This window comes from Talpa europaea (genome assembly GCF_964194135.1).
Source record: "Talpa europaea genome assembly, chromosome: 6".
Taxonomy (NCBI): Eukaryota; Metazoa; Chordata; class Mammalia; order Eulipotyphla; family Talpidae; genus Talpa; species Talpa europaea.
Window position 1 is genome coordinate 105,707,964 of NC_140072.1, and position 16,551 is coordinate 105,724,514.

General features: G+C 32.4%; 1 protein-coding gene across 1 annotated transcript in view; it reads left to right on the top strand.

Moving 5' to 3' along the window:
* Window positions 1–16,551, top strand: part of TDRD3 (tudor domain containing 3) — a gene marked incomplete at both ends in the record, with an annotated part of 127,567 nt that overhangs the window by 41,824 nt on the left and 69,192 nt on the right. Inside the window, 4 exons of the mRNA XM_084235239.1 lie at window positions 5,380–5,540; window positions 9,279–9,420; window positions 13,389–13,460; window positions 15,920–16,069. Of these exons, the coding sequence (XP_084091365.1) occupies window positions 5,380–5,540; window positions 9,279–9,420; window positions 13,389–13,460; window positions 15,920–16,069 (525 nt within the window). The remainder of the gene's footprint in view (window positions 1–5,379; window positions 5,541–9,278; window positions 9,421–13,388; window positions 13,461–15,919; window positions 16,070–16,551) is intronic.

Below are 16,551 nucleotides of genomic sequence, written 5' to 3' on the forward strand. Positions count from 1 at the left end.
TTAAGATTTTCTAGAGGGTAAAAACTTTTAGATTTTTTTTTAAAGATTATTTATTTATACAATAACCGGGGTACAGGCCACATTCACGGGAGGGTGAGAGGATTTACCAGAGACAGAGCGGGGAACAGAACAGGCAAACTGACGAAATGCACTGCTGAGGGTAGCAGCAGGTGCAACAGGAGAGGTCTGTCATGCCATGTGGGACCCTTGCCGGCCAGCGGGGATCAAGCTGGCACTGCAGAGGCTGCAGACAGCTTCTTAGCTCTGCGCTCAACCGCCTGTGCCACCAGGAGAGACCCAAAACTTTTAGACTTTTTAAGAAATATATTTATGATTCAGAAAGTGTTTCTCTTTTAACTTTTAAAAAACATATTAACATTTAAGCTCTCTTATTGTATATGAATTTCACTTGAAAAATCTAAGGTCAGGGTTTGGGACTACCTTCCCAAAGCTATTTATTAGAGCATCCCTCATGCATTTGATCTTTTTTCTTTTCTTTATTTATTTAGTACAAGCCCCTAATTTACCAAGAAGAACCCTGGTTTTCAGTAAACTCTTCCTCTCCTACTTTTCTTGATAGAGTGTTAATTTTTTTAAGGAGAAGATGGTGGGGGCATATTTAAAATCTTAGGGTAGAGGGGTGTATATGTATGTGTATTGGTATGTGCATATCTATTTATATTCACATACATACATACACATCTCAATCAGTATTTCTATTTGTAATATAAAAGCAAAAGCTTCTTATTGTACAAACTTTAGAAAATAGAGTGTTGCAAACTATTTTTGATGGATAGTAATACCCAAAAAACATAGTGGTCATTTAAGATTCCTAGAACCTGAATTCTCTTCCTATGTTTGGGATAGTTTTCCATCTTCAGAGTCTTGGTGATGGAGAAAAATAAAGTGTCACGTACCTTGTACTCAGTCTCTTTTGCGGTTATGTACCCAGCTCTGCTAGCTAGGTATAGCTCCCCTTGACATGGGCTAGTCACACTAAAAATGAGGGGCTTTGGTGAATTCTCTCTGCTGGTAGCTAGCAAGTAGCTAGTAAAAGCTAAAGCAAGATTGAGTTTCTTGGGTAATAGTATCAGCAGTGCAGGAGCAAGTGTATAGAGCCACTGAGAGCCAAGTGGAGGGTATAGTACTAGATGTTTGCAGTGTGCTAGAATCAGTTCTTTCCTGCACATAAATATCAGCTCCCAAGTTGGAGTTCAGTGATACCTACTTAGTAGTTGAAGTTCACCGTGGAAATTGGCAAACACCACAAATTAGGTCTTCTCTATTTTACCCATCCCAGAATTGTTTAGACAATAAACCACTCTCATCAAACCAGATCTGTGGTTTGAGTTTCAGTGTTTCTCTCAAAATAGTATGTAAATTATTTGAACTATTTTAATGTAATATTTGATATATTCATTTTTGTACTTTTAACATGTATCCATTTTACATACACCTATTATTCGTTCATTCTCTTTTGTATAATGTAAACTGTAAATATGTCACAATAAACTTACGCATTCTCCTCTTGATGATTATATAGATACTTTCTTTTTCTTTTTTAATAATGGATACTTCTAATAAATGTATATTTTCCTGATGCACATATATGAGTTTCAGTAGCAGATGTAAACAGGAATTGAATTATTGTATGCCATACTTAAGCTATTGTTCAACCTTACAAGATAATGCCAAATTTTTTTTCAAAGTGGCTGTACCAATTTATATTACTTCATCATCTTCAGTAGTGCATACAAGATCTCATTGATTCATATCTTTTGTGGCACTTGAAATAATCAAGTTTTTCTAATCTTGAGGTGGTAAAATATGTTATTCTTCCGTAGGCTGTTTTGTTCCCATATATCCCTTACCCCTGTGGAAATTTTAGAATCCATTTATCAAGTTTCTTTAAATATGTTGCAGTTTTTATTGAAATTGCATTGAATCTGCAAATCGACTTGGAGATGAGATCTTTATGATATCATTTTAATGATGAAATGCTGATAAAATACTTCTTTGAAGGGAGAAAATAGAAGTTCCAGTTTGTGGTACTTGCCACTTTTCGAGTATTGATATTCTTACCATGGCTGATTATAAACTATATCATGAAATTACTAAAACCAGAATTGGGAAGAAATGTGCATGTGAGGTTTCTGTGAAATAGTATGAGCTCACTATAGTGCACACATATATGGATCTCTCCACTTAGTTTCTATAAAGTTTTATATATTTTTTAAAGTTACATAATGTATCTGTTGTAAGCTTTATATACATGTGTCAGTAGTTTGTCCTATTTATTGCTGAGTGGTACTCAACTGTGTGCATTTGTCACTTTTTTCTTTCCAGTTGATGGACATTAGATTGCTATAGGAAGTACTGTTTTTTCATTGCTGCTGAAAGTATGTTTTTTTTTGGGGGGGGGTTATTATTATTTCTCCCTTAATTGTTTATTTGATTTTTACTTTCTGCTTCTTGATCATTCTTGTTCAATATCATTTTCATTAGTCTTTACAAATGAACCAACACTAGACCTTGTTAGCCCCCTTTATTGTATTTTTAATTTTCTATTTCATTATCTTTATTATTTTCTGTCTTTTTTATTTGAGCTCATTTTGTTGTGCTTTTCCCAACTTGTTAGACCAACTCATTAATTTTCTTTTCTAATATAATTATCTTGAAGCTATTCATTTTTCTCCTCCATTGCTTTAACTATATCCAAATTGTTTTACTTGGTATTTTCATTATCCTTCATTTCTAAGTATTTCTCAGTTTTATTGTAAGATTTCTTGGCCTGTTTTAATTAGAGTCCAGAATGAGTATTCCAATGAGAATCTCCCAATCAGTGAATGAAGCTGTCTTCTGCTCTGGCTTATATTTCTTTCAGGGTGACTGCTTTTCTATCCAGATTGATCTGTTTTCAAAATTGCTACCATTTCTAAGATCTGACACCTGTATGAGCTAAGACTTGATTGGTCTGTGTACAAAAATGCATGGCTTCTCAATCCCTTTCAGTGGATTGATAAACCATGGTGGTTTTGGAAAACTACAATCAGATTTAAATCTGCCTGGCACCATTCATATGCATTGGAGCTTGCCTGCCTGGCTTTGCTGTGGGCCCACCACTAGAGCAAGACTACCTGACCTCAGTGCAGTTGGGGTTTCAGTTTTATAGCCCGTCCAATCCACTGAAAGGGATGCATAGTCCAAGAGTTAAAGTAATTTAAAAAGTACGCTTGCTGTTTGCTAGTAACATCAGAGATGTTACTAGGTAATATAATCTATATATCAGTTTAATTATACACAAATTAAAGGCAGTTTGTCATAATATATTGAAAGTAAAAAAAAAAAATCAATGAGGTGCCCTCTTAACAGCCAGGAATATATAACTTCCAAAATCCATAAAGATATCTGCCTTGTGTCCTATATGTTATATGGATAGAATGACAGTGCCCTTGTAGCTCTGGATATGAAATATTCGGTAAGTTTGATTTCTTTTTTATGAAGAATTAAATGGAAGGAAATGTTTTCCTCCTACAGGCCAATGAATGTTCAGCCCTTGGATACATGAGTCTCACTTTGGAGCACATAGGTCTAGTTTATCATTGATTATCTAATAGAACTGTTTGCACTTGTAGACAGTCCATGCTATCTAGGTAAAGAACACATAAAATGTGGTTAGTGTGACTGAAGAACTGAAGTTTTCATTCTACTTTGATTAAATTAAATGGGAACTTTGGGCCTCCCTGGTGGCACAGGATTTAAAGTCTCAGAGATACCAAGCTATCACCAACCACTGCAGCATGCGTTTGAGCCCAAGCCAGGGAGCTGACCCACATGGCACGGCAAACCTCTCCTGTCTTGCCTGCTGCTCTTCTAGGCAGTGTTTTTCAGTGGATCTGCCTGTTCTGCTCCCCATTCTGTCTCTGGTGAATCCTCTCACCCCGGCACCTCTGGCCTATTCCCCAACTCTTGTATGCATAAATAAATAAAAATAAAAATAAATCTTAAAAAAAAAAACCTTAAATGGGAACTTAAATATTCACATGTTGGTGGATAGTATTCGATAGCACAGTCTAAATATTAGACATTGTTTAGGTTAAATATATCAAAAGTAGTAAAATAGAGTAGTAAATATTATGATATAAAAAAGGTGGTATATATTATATCAGTCATTACTTTTACCTAAGTCTTTATTTTAATGACATTAACGAAAGTTTTCAAAAACAGAAGTTCATCCTGAATTATCAGCTTACTTATACTTGTTAAAGGTTTTGGATTTGATTCAATTGGATTTTTTTTCGTAACTGGAAATTAGATGATCTTTTAGTCTCTTTTCCCTCATTATTCTCTGAACCAAAATTTGTAACAAAATTATTCGATCCAGGAAAAATATTCATAAATATTTGTCAACTTGGTGTCATGCTTACTTGAGAAATTAAGAGTAAATATTCCTCAATCACTTCACATTATCTTTTGCTGGAAATACATTAATGTGCACAGAAAGATTTTATGTAAAGGATTATAACCAAAAAAATAGTCCTTTTTTCCCTTTGTAGTTACACTGTTGCATAAAGGTATAATTGTTTTAATTAGAAAGTATCACCTCATGTAAATTTATTTTCAGACATGTAAGCAGATTTAACTGTTATTTCCCAATTAAAACATACAGATTTTATTACATTAAACTTTTACCTTACTAGCTATTTGGTCCGTCAGTTTTATATTTGTCATTGAGTGAAATGTGGCCATACAGAACATTTCTTCTCCTCACTACTGTGCATGTAATATAAAATTAGTTTTAAACTTATTTAAAACAAATGTGAAAATACTCAAGTATAGCTCACATTTATTGAATTTGAAATAGTTTAAATTTTGGAGTAGTGTATTCTTCATCTATGCCAGAAGAGGGTGTACTTTAAACTTGATGCTTTCAACTGAAAACATCCCTTTCAATTGCTATTGTAACATTGATCTTCCTTTAAAAAAATCAAGTTCTCTAATTCCAGATTATCCTTTAATATACAGGAGAAGGAAGATGTGTCTTAACTACATCACTTAAAACTAATGCTATGTACTAAGCTAATATCTACTAGTACACTATTAATCCAGAAATATTTCTTTGTTTTCCTTGAATTTTTCTTGTTTCTTTCTCAAAACGAATTAAGAAGTTTTTAAAATGTTCTTGAAGAGGCCCTCTTGAAGTTTTATCTCTAAGTACTGAAAATCCTAATGTATGTAATATAATTTCAATTTTGACCTTATTTAATTGAAATTATAGTAAATCATAAAGTGTAACCATTGAGGGGAAAAAAAGAAACATTATGATTGAAAACAAAATTATGTCTAGAAAGTGACATTTATTCTTTTGTATTTTCACAGCTTGAAGGTCCATGTGTTTTGCAAATTCAGAAAATTCGCAATGTTGCTGCACCAAAGGATAATGAAGAATCTCAGGCTGCACCAAGAATGCTGCGTTTGCAGATGACTGATGGACATATAAGTTGCACAGCAGTAGAATTTAGTTATATGTCAAAAATAAGGTGATTGACACTTCATTCAATATATCTGTTACAGAATGTTGGAAAGTGCTATTCAAAATGGATTTCATTTTAAGAACTTTAAAAAGAAGACATGAACTCTTAAGTACATGTTAGAATTTTTCAGAAAAAATCAAAGGATTTATTTTTATACTTTATCTGTGTAAAAAGTAGTTAAGAATGAGGTTAGTTACCCCTTGCTTCAGTGTTTGTTGTAAAAGCAGAAATTTAAGGTATTCTTGCATGAAAAGTAATCTTTGATTTGTCAGTAAATTGGTCATTCAAAATTTGCTCATTGAACAAAATTTCTGGAAATATATTATGAACAAAATTTCTTGAAATATATTTCTTCCTTGATAGCTGTGTCCATCATACTACCAGTGTTCTATAAAATTGAATGAATTTTCTTGGGAAAGGATAAAAACTTGAGAAATTCTAATGCTATCCCACTTTCCAAGAGAAGGAGCAAATCCATAACGAAAAGTTTTCTCAACCATACTTTTGACTTTTTTAATGAGGGATTTTTAGATATGCCTTATGGAATGGAGAAATGCGATGAGAAGGAAAAGAAAGTCTTTCCATATATATTCTCAATGTCCCCATTCAGTTAGATTGAGCTATTTTCTGAGGTGGGAATTTTCATGGGACATTTACCAGTCTTTTTATTTCATTTTTTTCTTTTCTTTACTTAGCCATTTTATATGCTTATGTTTGTTTGCTCTGGGTCCTTTGAGTTTGTTTTTTAATGTAAACTCCTAGATTATACTTCTCTCCTAAGGCCTCTCTCATTTACTATCTACTGTGCCACAGTATCTTTACCTGTGGCCAGAAGTACAGGAAGTTAAGAGATAAGATTTTGCCTCAACTACTTTATATGCTGATAAGGCTTGCATATAGGTATGCAAATTATAATAGATATATCAATTGAAATGATTAGGAGTCCAGAAAATTACATTTACTTGGAGGAGCCAGGAATGGGACTTAACACATGAATAAGGTTTTTTTTTTTTTTTTTAATTGAGGTAATATTAGTTTACAACACTGTGTGATTAAGAGACATAGTAGCATGCTTCATCAGATGCATGTCACCACATAGTACCCAAGAGAGAGGTAAAGGGGAATAGCATATGCTAAGACACTGTCCTGACAGCAGATGATTGAAAAGTTCCATTTGGTAGTGTTTAGGTGATTTGGGATTGTGCTTTGTGGAAGGAAATGTGTTTAGTTGAAGCCTCATATGCCAGGTTCAGATGATTTTTCTTCTTTTTTTTTTCTTCCTTAAATCAGTGTCTGTCTCTGGTGAGAGAGGCTCCTTCCTTAGAAGATGCATGCTTATCTAAAATGTTGATTTTTATCAACAATTTCAGTTGATTGACTTTGTGATTATGTTGTCTTCTTTTTGAGGAATAGGATTCCTACTTATATTTAGAATCTCAACCACCTTTGACAAATTCAGTCAGACTCCCCTACAAGGGAATTTACAGATAACTCAGAAGGAAGACTTGCCTTATAAAGGCTCATTCTCTGATTTTACATAATAGTGTATATTTCTCTGAGGTAAATGAAAACACAAGATCAATCCAAAGGAGAGTTCCTTATGCTGTCCACTGCCTTTTACTGAATTTATTGTAGTTTGGAATTGGAAATAATCATTGCCACTTGCTCATTCACTTGTCATTGAAGTAGCATGTCCACTTTTGGTGCTGTAAAAATAACAGCTTACAGAACTGTTCTTACATGTGAACAATTTGGGAGACTATTTCAGAATAAGTTTTGTTAATGCTTTCTTAGAGGGAAGTAGAAGAACTTATTAGAGAGGATATAAACCAGGAACTAGTGTAGAATTTGTACCTCTACTGGTTTTGCATTTCTCTGGGGTGCTTTTTTCTTTCTTATATCTTACCTCCTATCCCACTTCTCACTGTGTTTTGTTTTTTTTTTAAATTGCAATGAAGATGGAGTAAAGACACTTTGTAGTGTCAATGAAAACATGATAATTAAGCCAAACCTTGCTTTTGAATAAGAATTAAGTATAGTCCTGAAGGTAATGTAGTGAAAATTACATTAAAATTTTAGCACCTATTTGTACTTTTGTGGAATAGAACTATAGTTTATCCTAATGAAATTGTCAGTTCATCTTATATAGGCTTATATCTTTTTCTCTTAACCTACTCAGAAGAGATTGAGAAAAATTACTTGTTTTACACTAAAATGAGCTCATTATCTGATTTCAGATTAACTTTGTAAGTTAATTATTGCCTTTAAATGCCTCTAATTTGCATCCTATTTTCAAAATCTTTTATTCCTAGTGTAATGTTCTACATTTTGATATTTTTTCAGTTTTACCAATTTGTAAAAACTTGGCTAAAAGTGGTGTTGAAGAACACATTTAGGTCTTATGCAAATGATTTGATTCATTGGTAGTTTCTTTAGCAGTAAAGAGTACTGCCCCTGCTATCCATGGTACTTATTTTTTTATTTATCTGTAAAGAATGACTATAGAGTTATGAAAATCTAGATCTGCTGATTGCCTGATATTGGGAAAAACTTCTTCACTTACTTAGTGTAAGTAACTACAACCTCAGTTTGTTGCTGGTCCAGAAGTATGATATACATTGTCCTAAGTTTACCACATTTACCACCACAGAATTCTCTAGTTAAGGGTTAGTTAGTTTAGGTTAGATAAGGCTGGTCATCACCATTTGTTCTGTAAATTACATGTAATGATTAAGAATGATTAAACTTGGGATCCTCAGAATAATTTTTAGCAGATAATTTTTATATTGTATGGGATCTTTGTTTATCATTATAAACTATCTTTCAAAGTAGTCCAGTGATACCAGTGTTTTCACTGATTTGATATTGCATATATCAACTCATGGTAAACTCCATGAACTTTTAAATTGAACAGTGTAAAGCCATTTCACTGTGATTTTCTAATTCACCTTAAGTGTTCTGGTTTAGTCTTCCATGTGGAGTGTTTTACTCCTTGCTGTATGTGTGAAGAGGTGGGATCAGCTTGATATATGTGCTTTTACTTTAAAATAAATCTGTGAGAGGAAATGTATTTCTTCCATTGTTTCTTATAGCAAAAGGCTGATGGGGAAGGATAAGTATCTTGCCTCTGGTGTTTGGAAATGGGGTTATGGTGAATATTTGCCTGAAATCTGACGTTTTCTTATATAGAAAAGTATGTTTTATAATAAGTAACTCTTATTTGTTCTATAACTAGATACTTAAAAAAGCTTTATTTTGTATGAATTATGGTAGCTCAAGTTGTTAAGTCTCTAGGATATTATTACTAGTCAGATTTTGTAACTGAAATTTAATTTTGAAATACACAGGTAATTTTATAAACTTTATAATGTACAGTCAAAGCTTAAGGGGGAAAAGGACAGATCTTATATTTGTACAAAATGGCATTGTTGAAACAGTACTTTCATATTTATTACTCTATCTTTACCACAAATTTGTGATGTGTGATTTTTATTGTGCACAGTTTTTCTACATGTGGAAATGGAAGTTCATTTCTTTATCATTAAGATTCAAAATGACAGTCTTATACCTCGTTCTGACTTCCTCTTTGGTGATACAGTCATGCTGTATAACCAGTCTTCTAAAAAGTAGTTTTCATATATGTGTGTTTTGAGAATTTGACTGGGTCATAAAATAATACTAAATTCTAGTTTTGGTAAGGAACTTCAGTGTGTTTTTTCTCTTTCTTTTTTCTTTTTACCTTAGCCTGAATACACCACCTGGAACTAAAATTAAGCTGACAGGCATTGTGGACATAAAAAATGGATTCCTTCTCTTGAATGACTCTAATACTACCGTTCTTGGTGGTGAAGTAGAACACCTTATTGAGAAATGGGCGTTGCAGAGAGTAAGTGTAAACTAAGAAGAATGGCTTGAACTTTTAAAATGTTACACTCGATTTTTATTGCATTCTCTATTTTAAGAAGATCCCAAAATGAATAGTAAAATTATTCCTTTGTGTCAGAGTTGAATAAAATGGAAAACTCTGATCTTTGTAGAAACTACCTTTGTTTAAGCATATTTTCCCTTTAAAGCTGATGCCCTTTTTCATTTTTTTTTATATTTTATTACATATTAAAAAAATATTCTTTACTGACAAGTTTCAAAGCTGCCAAGATACGTTATAAACTCTGTGTATGTATCTATGTATAATTCTGCAATAAACAAATTATGTATGTATATGAATGTGATGTATGTATATTTGTCTTACCTGCATATACACATACATGTAAGTGAAACCAAGTTAGAATTTCTTTATAAAGAAGGGGTTCTTTGTGTATTTGTTTTCCCACTCACATTAGTTGATGGTTTTTACATTCGTCATAATGATACTTTCATCCTAGCTATTGAGTAATCATTCCTCAATTTTGCTTCTATCAACAAACTTTGTTGAGCCCCTGCAGTCAAATCTCATAGCCTTCTGATTCCAACATCACTTGCCTGACTCCAGCATGAGCTTTTAAGTAGCACCGCCACATATCCTTTCTCCATCTTCTAATTTACTTTATATACTTCAGTCAGATTATCTTTCTTCATAACTCAGGACACTTCATACCCTGTTTTATTTCAAATTCCTTAAGTTGGGTTTCAGGGCCATTTATAATCACAACCTAGTTCCAGTTTATTTTTTTAACTTTCTAAGTGATTTCATGTAGATTTTATTATAGCTGAATAGGACTGTTTCTCTTTCTTTGATTCTCTTTGTGTTCTTCAGTTATGCTTCTGAACAAGAAAAAATTTCCCTATTTTTAAGCCAGTGTGTAGATATTATCCTGGCTTCTTGCATCTGTCAATCATGTAATTCTCTCTTGAGTCTTGAGTAGGGAGTATTATGTCCATATAGATTATAAAATGCTTTTGTGAAAGTTTAAATAACTTTTATATAATTAGATGTTAATAGGTAATGGGTCTGAGCCTTTATATCTTCAGAGTGGTAGCCCTGAGTATTACATATAATAAACATCATATTAAATAATTGTGAAATGAGTTACAAAGTACATAGAGCTAATTATTCTTTGAGCTAAAATTCATGTTCTTATACCACTCTTAAATCTTGTCTATTGTCTAAAGTAAGTCAGTAAACATAGCAGTATGTTAATTCTTTTAATATTTTATGATGCACTATTCTTTTCTATTTTCTTAGTTCCCAAGTGCTTCTGCTTGGCAAGAAAATAGATAAGGAGATTTAAGAACATTTCTTATACTCATTCTTATGATCATAGTGTGCTATATTGTAGGCTGCTAAGCTCAGCAATACAAGATATGTTCCTTACTGCATTGTTTAGTTGAAAATGTTACTAAAGCAAGTAATTCAGGTTGCTAGAAGAAATTTAAGAAGATACCAATAAATTAAAAGACAACCTATGGTCATGGATTGGAATTTGATATTGTTAATATGGTCTACAGAGTCAGTGCAATGCCTATCAAATCCCAAGAATGTTTTTTACAGAAATAAAAAGATTCATCCTAAAATTCATCTGGAATCTCCAGGGACTGAATAGTCAAAAAAAAAAAAATCCTGAAAAAAGCCTCACATTCTCAATTACAGAACTTACTACAAAGTTACATTAATCAAAACAATGTGCTTTGAGCATAAAGAGAGATATGCAGACCAATAGAATAGGGAATTCAGAAATAAACTCTTACATATAAGGTCAAATAATTTTTGGCATGATTGACAAGACCATTCATTCATTTGGGAAAGGAGAATCTTTTCAAAATTGGTGCTTGGAAAACTGGATATTCACGTACAAAAGAATGAAGATGGATCCTTATACCACAAATAAAAATTAATTACAACTGGATCAAAGACCTAACTTTAAGAGATAACCCTTAAGTGGCTTGATATTTTCACATAAATAGCCAAATTTATAACTTTGAATTTCCAAGAGAAATCCTTTCTTTTTTCAAAAATTAATAAATAATATATTTTAAAGTATGGTAAGATATTCCTTAGGCAGATTAACACCTTACTTAATTTTATGAACCCATTCAGAACTACCTTACTAACTGTAAAATAAGTAAACATGAACTTACCCTTAATTGTATGCACACACATACTACTGGTAATTAACAGTTGTGTTTGTAATATTTTATTACATATCTTTGTACTTTGTTACCTGCAAACCATCTTAGTATTTTTTGTTTGGGAGACAATAAAAATGTACACTTATATGATTATAGTTCTCTATTATTTTTATAATTTTTGATTTAGTAACCATAGCAATGAAGAAATTATGGAGAGTTCAGTTACTTGAGCATCAGGCAAGGTGGTACACATAGAAATCAAATGTACACATAGAAAATCATAAAGCAGAGAGTGAATTTGAGAATAAGATTTCCCTAATCATTCTTATAAAATCATTATAGGGAAAGGAATATTGGGTAGCTTTTAAAAGTATGTACAGGCCTTATATCTGTAATACGTTGCTTATAGACTAGTGGGAAAAAAAGGGAAAAATTCATATCTCAAAGTGTTTTGTATGTTTGACAAAGAAGTTTTAGAAAGTTCTATAGTAGATGCAATTTGCAGAGTAGTATAGTTATGTAACATTTTGGTGCCTGCCTGACCAATCTTCCACCCCCGCCATGTAGTTTTGTTTTGTTTTGTTTTGTTTTGCAATAGAGTATATACATAACATAAAATTTAACATTAACCATTTCAAGTATAAATATGGTAAAATTAAGTACATTCATCCTAATGCACAGTCATCACAATTTTTTTTGTTTTCCAAACAAATCGTACCCAATAAACAGTATTCTTATTCTTCCCCTCCTCTACCTACTTCCTCCACACACTCTGGTAAACACTATTCCATTTTCTGTCTCTATGAATTTAACTACTCTTAAATACCTCATATAAGTGAACTCATACAGGGCCTCCCCGGTGGCACAGCGGGTTGAGCACAGCGCTGTGAGGCTGTCCGCAGCCTCTGCAGCGTGGGTTAGATTCCCTGCCAACCAGGGAGAAACCCACATGATGTGGCAGACCTCGCCTGTCGCGCCTGCTGCTCCCCTCAGCAGTGCTTTCAGTCCGTCTACCTGTTCTGTTCCCCACTCTGTCTCTGGTGAATCCTCTCACCCTCTTGCGCCTCTGGCCTGTACCCCAGCTATTGTATAAATAAAAATAAATCTTAAAAAAAAAATAAGTGGACTCATACAATATTTGTCCAGTTGTATCTTGCTTATTTCACTTAATCTAATGTGTTTAAGTTTCATCCCTGGATCCATGTTGCAGTATGTGTCAGAATTTTCCTCACTTTTTAAGGCTGAGTAATATGCCATTGAATATGTATGTATATATTATATCTAATATAAAGAGTTTTTGTTAAATATATATGTGTATATTCATACCACATTTTGTTCATCCATTTATAAACATTAGAGTTGTTTTCACCTTTTGGCTATTGTAAATAATGCTTTTATGAAAATGGGTATACAAATACCTATTCACATTACTGCTTTCAGTTCTTTTAGTATATCTCAATAAGTAAAATCACTGAGATCATAATAGAAGTTCTATGTTAAGTTTTTGTAGAGATAAAAAAAATCTCATGGGCGCAGCATGCCAAATACTTTTTTGTAAATTGAATGTGAATGTGTATTTTGTTAAAAGGAGATGAGGGGAGATTTCTTTGCCTGATTTATTGAGGTTAGGAATAAAATTTCTTATATGTTATGAAATAATTTATAGAAGTATTTTTTTCTAGCTTCTTGTAATAATGTACTAAAATAAGTGAATTCTTGGTTCATTGTACATGTTGTAAATACATTTTTAATTTATAATTTCTGTTGTATGACTCATTTTTCTTACAGAGCTTGTCAAAACACAGTAGAAGCAATATTGGAACTGAGGGTGGACCTCCTCCATTTGTGCCTTTTGGACAGGTAATGACTTTAATGTTGACAGGTGAATTTTAATCAGCAAAAGTATTTTTCATTTGTATTCAACCTTTGTTTAGTTTTGTGCCAGGTTATTTATTCAGAGGTCATAGGAATTATATGGAAATATATTAGGTATAGGAATATAATAATTGTTTTCTTTACTGTAATTAAATTGTTGGTATAGATTATTTTCACAACAGTTGTTACCTAAAGATTGAAAAAAATTAAGAGGCATACCTGAAAAGCAACATAATTAAGATGATAGTGGGACCTTTTTTTTTTTTGAGAAAGAAATTCTAAAAACAAGAGGACAAAAATATGTTATAATTTGTTAATTTGTTCAGTAAAAAGAAAAGAGAGCTATAATAATGTCAACAAAAGGATGAGATATAAAGGTGAGAGCATTAGAGACAAATAAGGGCATCATTGTGCTTTTGGAAGTTCTGCTGTCTCACCTGATCCTTCCAAGTTTATATTCTTCTATCATGATTCAAATACCCATCTCAGTCAGAGACTTAATTTTACTTATAATTGGTATTTTCCTGTTTAACCATGGCAGCCCTAATTTAATCCTTCTCTCATATAAGCTAAAGGTTTTCTCTATACTTCCTATTTTTCAACTTCCCTCATGCTGCAGAATGTTACCTTGAGCTAGTTCTTTAGCTGGCCAATATTTTGTTTTTTCCTGGCTGTGCTCATAAAATTAATCAAAACAATCAGCTCCAGACTTTTCCTGCTTTATTCCTCACAAGCCTGATAGTGATACCAGTAGCAGCTTGCTCTTTAACCTATGATGTCACTAAAATTTAGCTATTGGTAATTTGTCTTAGATTTGGTCTTTTTTTTTTCTTTGAGAGTGCTATCTCAGAATAAAATGAGCTGGGGACACAATAGGTAGGAAACAGAGATCTCTATCACCATAACATTTTTTTTTAACTGGGAATGAAGAACAAGTCTAGTTGATCAGAAGGTTAGTGGATAGGATCTGTTGTCTGACATTGTTTTCAAAACCCTTTCTGTGTAGTCTATTCATTTTTTTTTTTTTTTTAAGATTTACTTATTTATGCATACAAGAGCTGGGGTACAGGCCAGAGATGCAGGGGGTAGGTGAGAGGATTCACCAGAGACAGAGTTGGGAGCAGAACAGGCAGATCTACTGAAAATACACTGCTGAGGGAACCAGCGGGCGAGTCAGGAGAGGTCTGCTGCGCCATGTGGGTTGCTCGCTGACTGGCCGGGGATTGAAGTGGTGCTGCAGAGACTGTGGATTGCTTCATAGTGCCGTGCTTAACCCCTTGTTACACCAGGGAGGCCCCTAATCTATTCAAAGTTAAAGCCATTCTTGGGTCTTGGCTATCTTTAAAAATGTGTTGATTTTTATTTTGCTTTGTAACAAGGGATAATACAGATAAAAGGAAGCATGATACCCTATGTTATGATTCATGTTGATATAATTCTCACATCTACCAGTGCAATAAAATCTCCAGAGTGAAAATAGTAAAAAATTCTAATAATTTGTATTTAAAAATAATAAATAGAAAAAGTTTCTTTACCATTAACATTTTGATGATAGTATTTCGTTGATAAATTGCTCAGACTTATTTTTTTTAAGAATTGAAAAAAAGAATTTCAAATGTGTTATATATAGCTTTTTTAATGTTAGGAACAATATTGAAAGTTAAAGTCTCAGTAATTTATTTGTTTCTAAGTACATTCTTAAAAAAATGAAATCCAACATATTTTAGCCTTGTACACGAGATAATGCTGTTTATGTGTTGGTATCAACAGGATATATTTATGTTGTTATAAATCTTTATAGAGCAGGTTTGTTTGAGAGTTTTTTTAAATTGAGTTGAGAGGCTCACTTTGGGAATTTTTACTGTTAGGATTAGAAGGGAAAACAATTCAGGGATTATTTTTTTGTCACTGAGGGCTTCCTTTATTTTATAAGACTAAAAATAAACTTTGCAGCCAGATTAAAGAACAAGCTGTGTTTTTAACTTTCATTTCAAAAGCTCAGGGACATCTTTTTACATCTTAAAGTAACTATATTATAAACTTTCATGTGAATATTGTTGCATAATGTGGACAGTAAGCTCCTAATTTAAAAATGTAATTTACCTTTTACACAGTATTATAAGTTGTTTAAAGTTTAAAATTATTTTGTCTGTACTCTAAAATGGAACTTAGACCACTTGATTCATTTTCTTTTACATATGTGCGCTTATTTAGATGACAATGTTTTTGTGTAAGTTTTCTTTTTATTTACTAGTTATATTTATTTAGAAGTTACTTTAATCAGGTTTTGCCTTTATTTGTACATCTATGGGAAAGAATGATATTTTTATGGACCTCAACTGTTGTGATACCTTTTTTTTAAATATTACTTTCTTATGAGAAATTTTAATCTCCTTTGGAACTACTAAAGAGATCTTAAAAAATTTATTATTTTAAATTACCAGAAGTGTGTATCTCATGCCCAAGTGGATAGCAAAGAACTTGATCAAAGAAAGACTTTGCAAGTTACCATGCCTGTCAAACCTACAAATGATAATGATGAATTTGAAAAACAAAGGACTGCTGCTATTGCAGAAGTTGCCAAGAGCAAAGAAGTAAGAAACTAAATCTTAAACTTCTCTTTTTGTCTTGTTCTCTTTAGATTAATCATAATCCTAATTGTCTTTTTTTAAGGTAATGCATTGGTATTTTATGGAGTTTTATGGTATAGTTTGCTAATGTTCCTTTTCCAAATCTCTGTCATTTCCATTAAATTACTCCTGCTTACAAACAAAGCTTTTCTCTCTATTTTCTTTTTAACAGTCTAACAGCTGTTAGACTGAACCAACCCTTTTTATTGTGCAAGTTTCCTATTACTAGTTGGGCTAGTTGTCACATTTTGAGGATAATTTTCCTATAATATTAACAGTATCTGAAGAGTCCTAGTAAAAGTCAGAGGGTAAATAAGTAACTCAGGATTAATTAACATTTTTTTGTTTTCATCTTAAATCTTTTTAACAGATAGTAAAATATACCTTTTCTCTTTGAATTATATGTGTATTTATACACATATAAACATATAATCATAAACCATTAA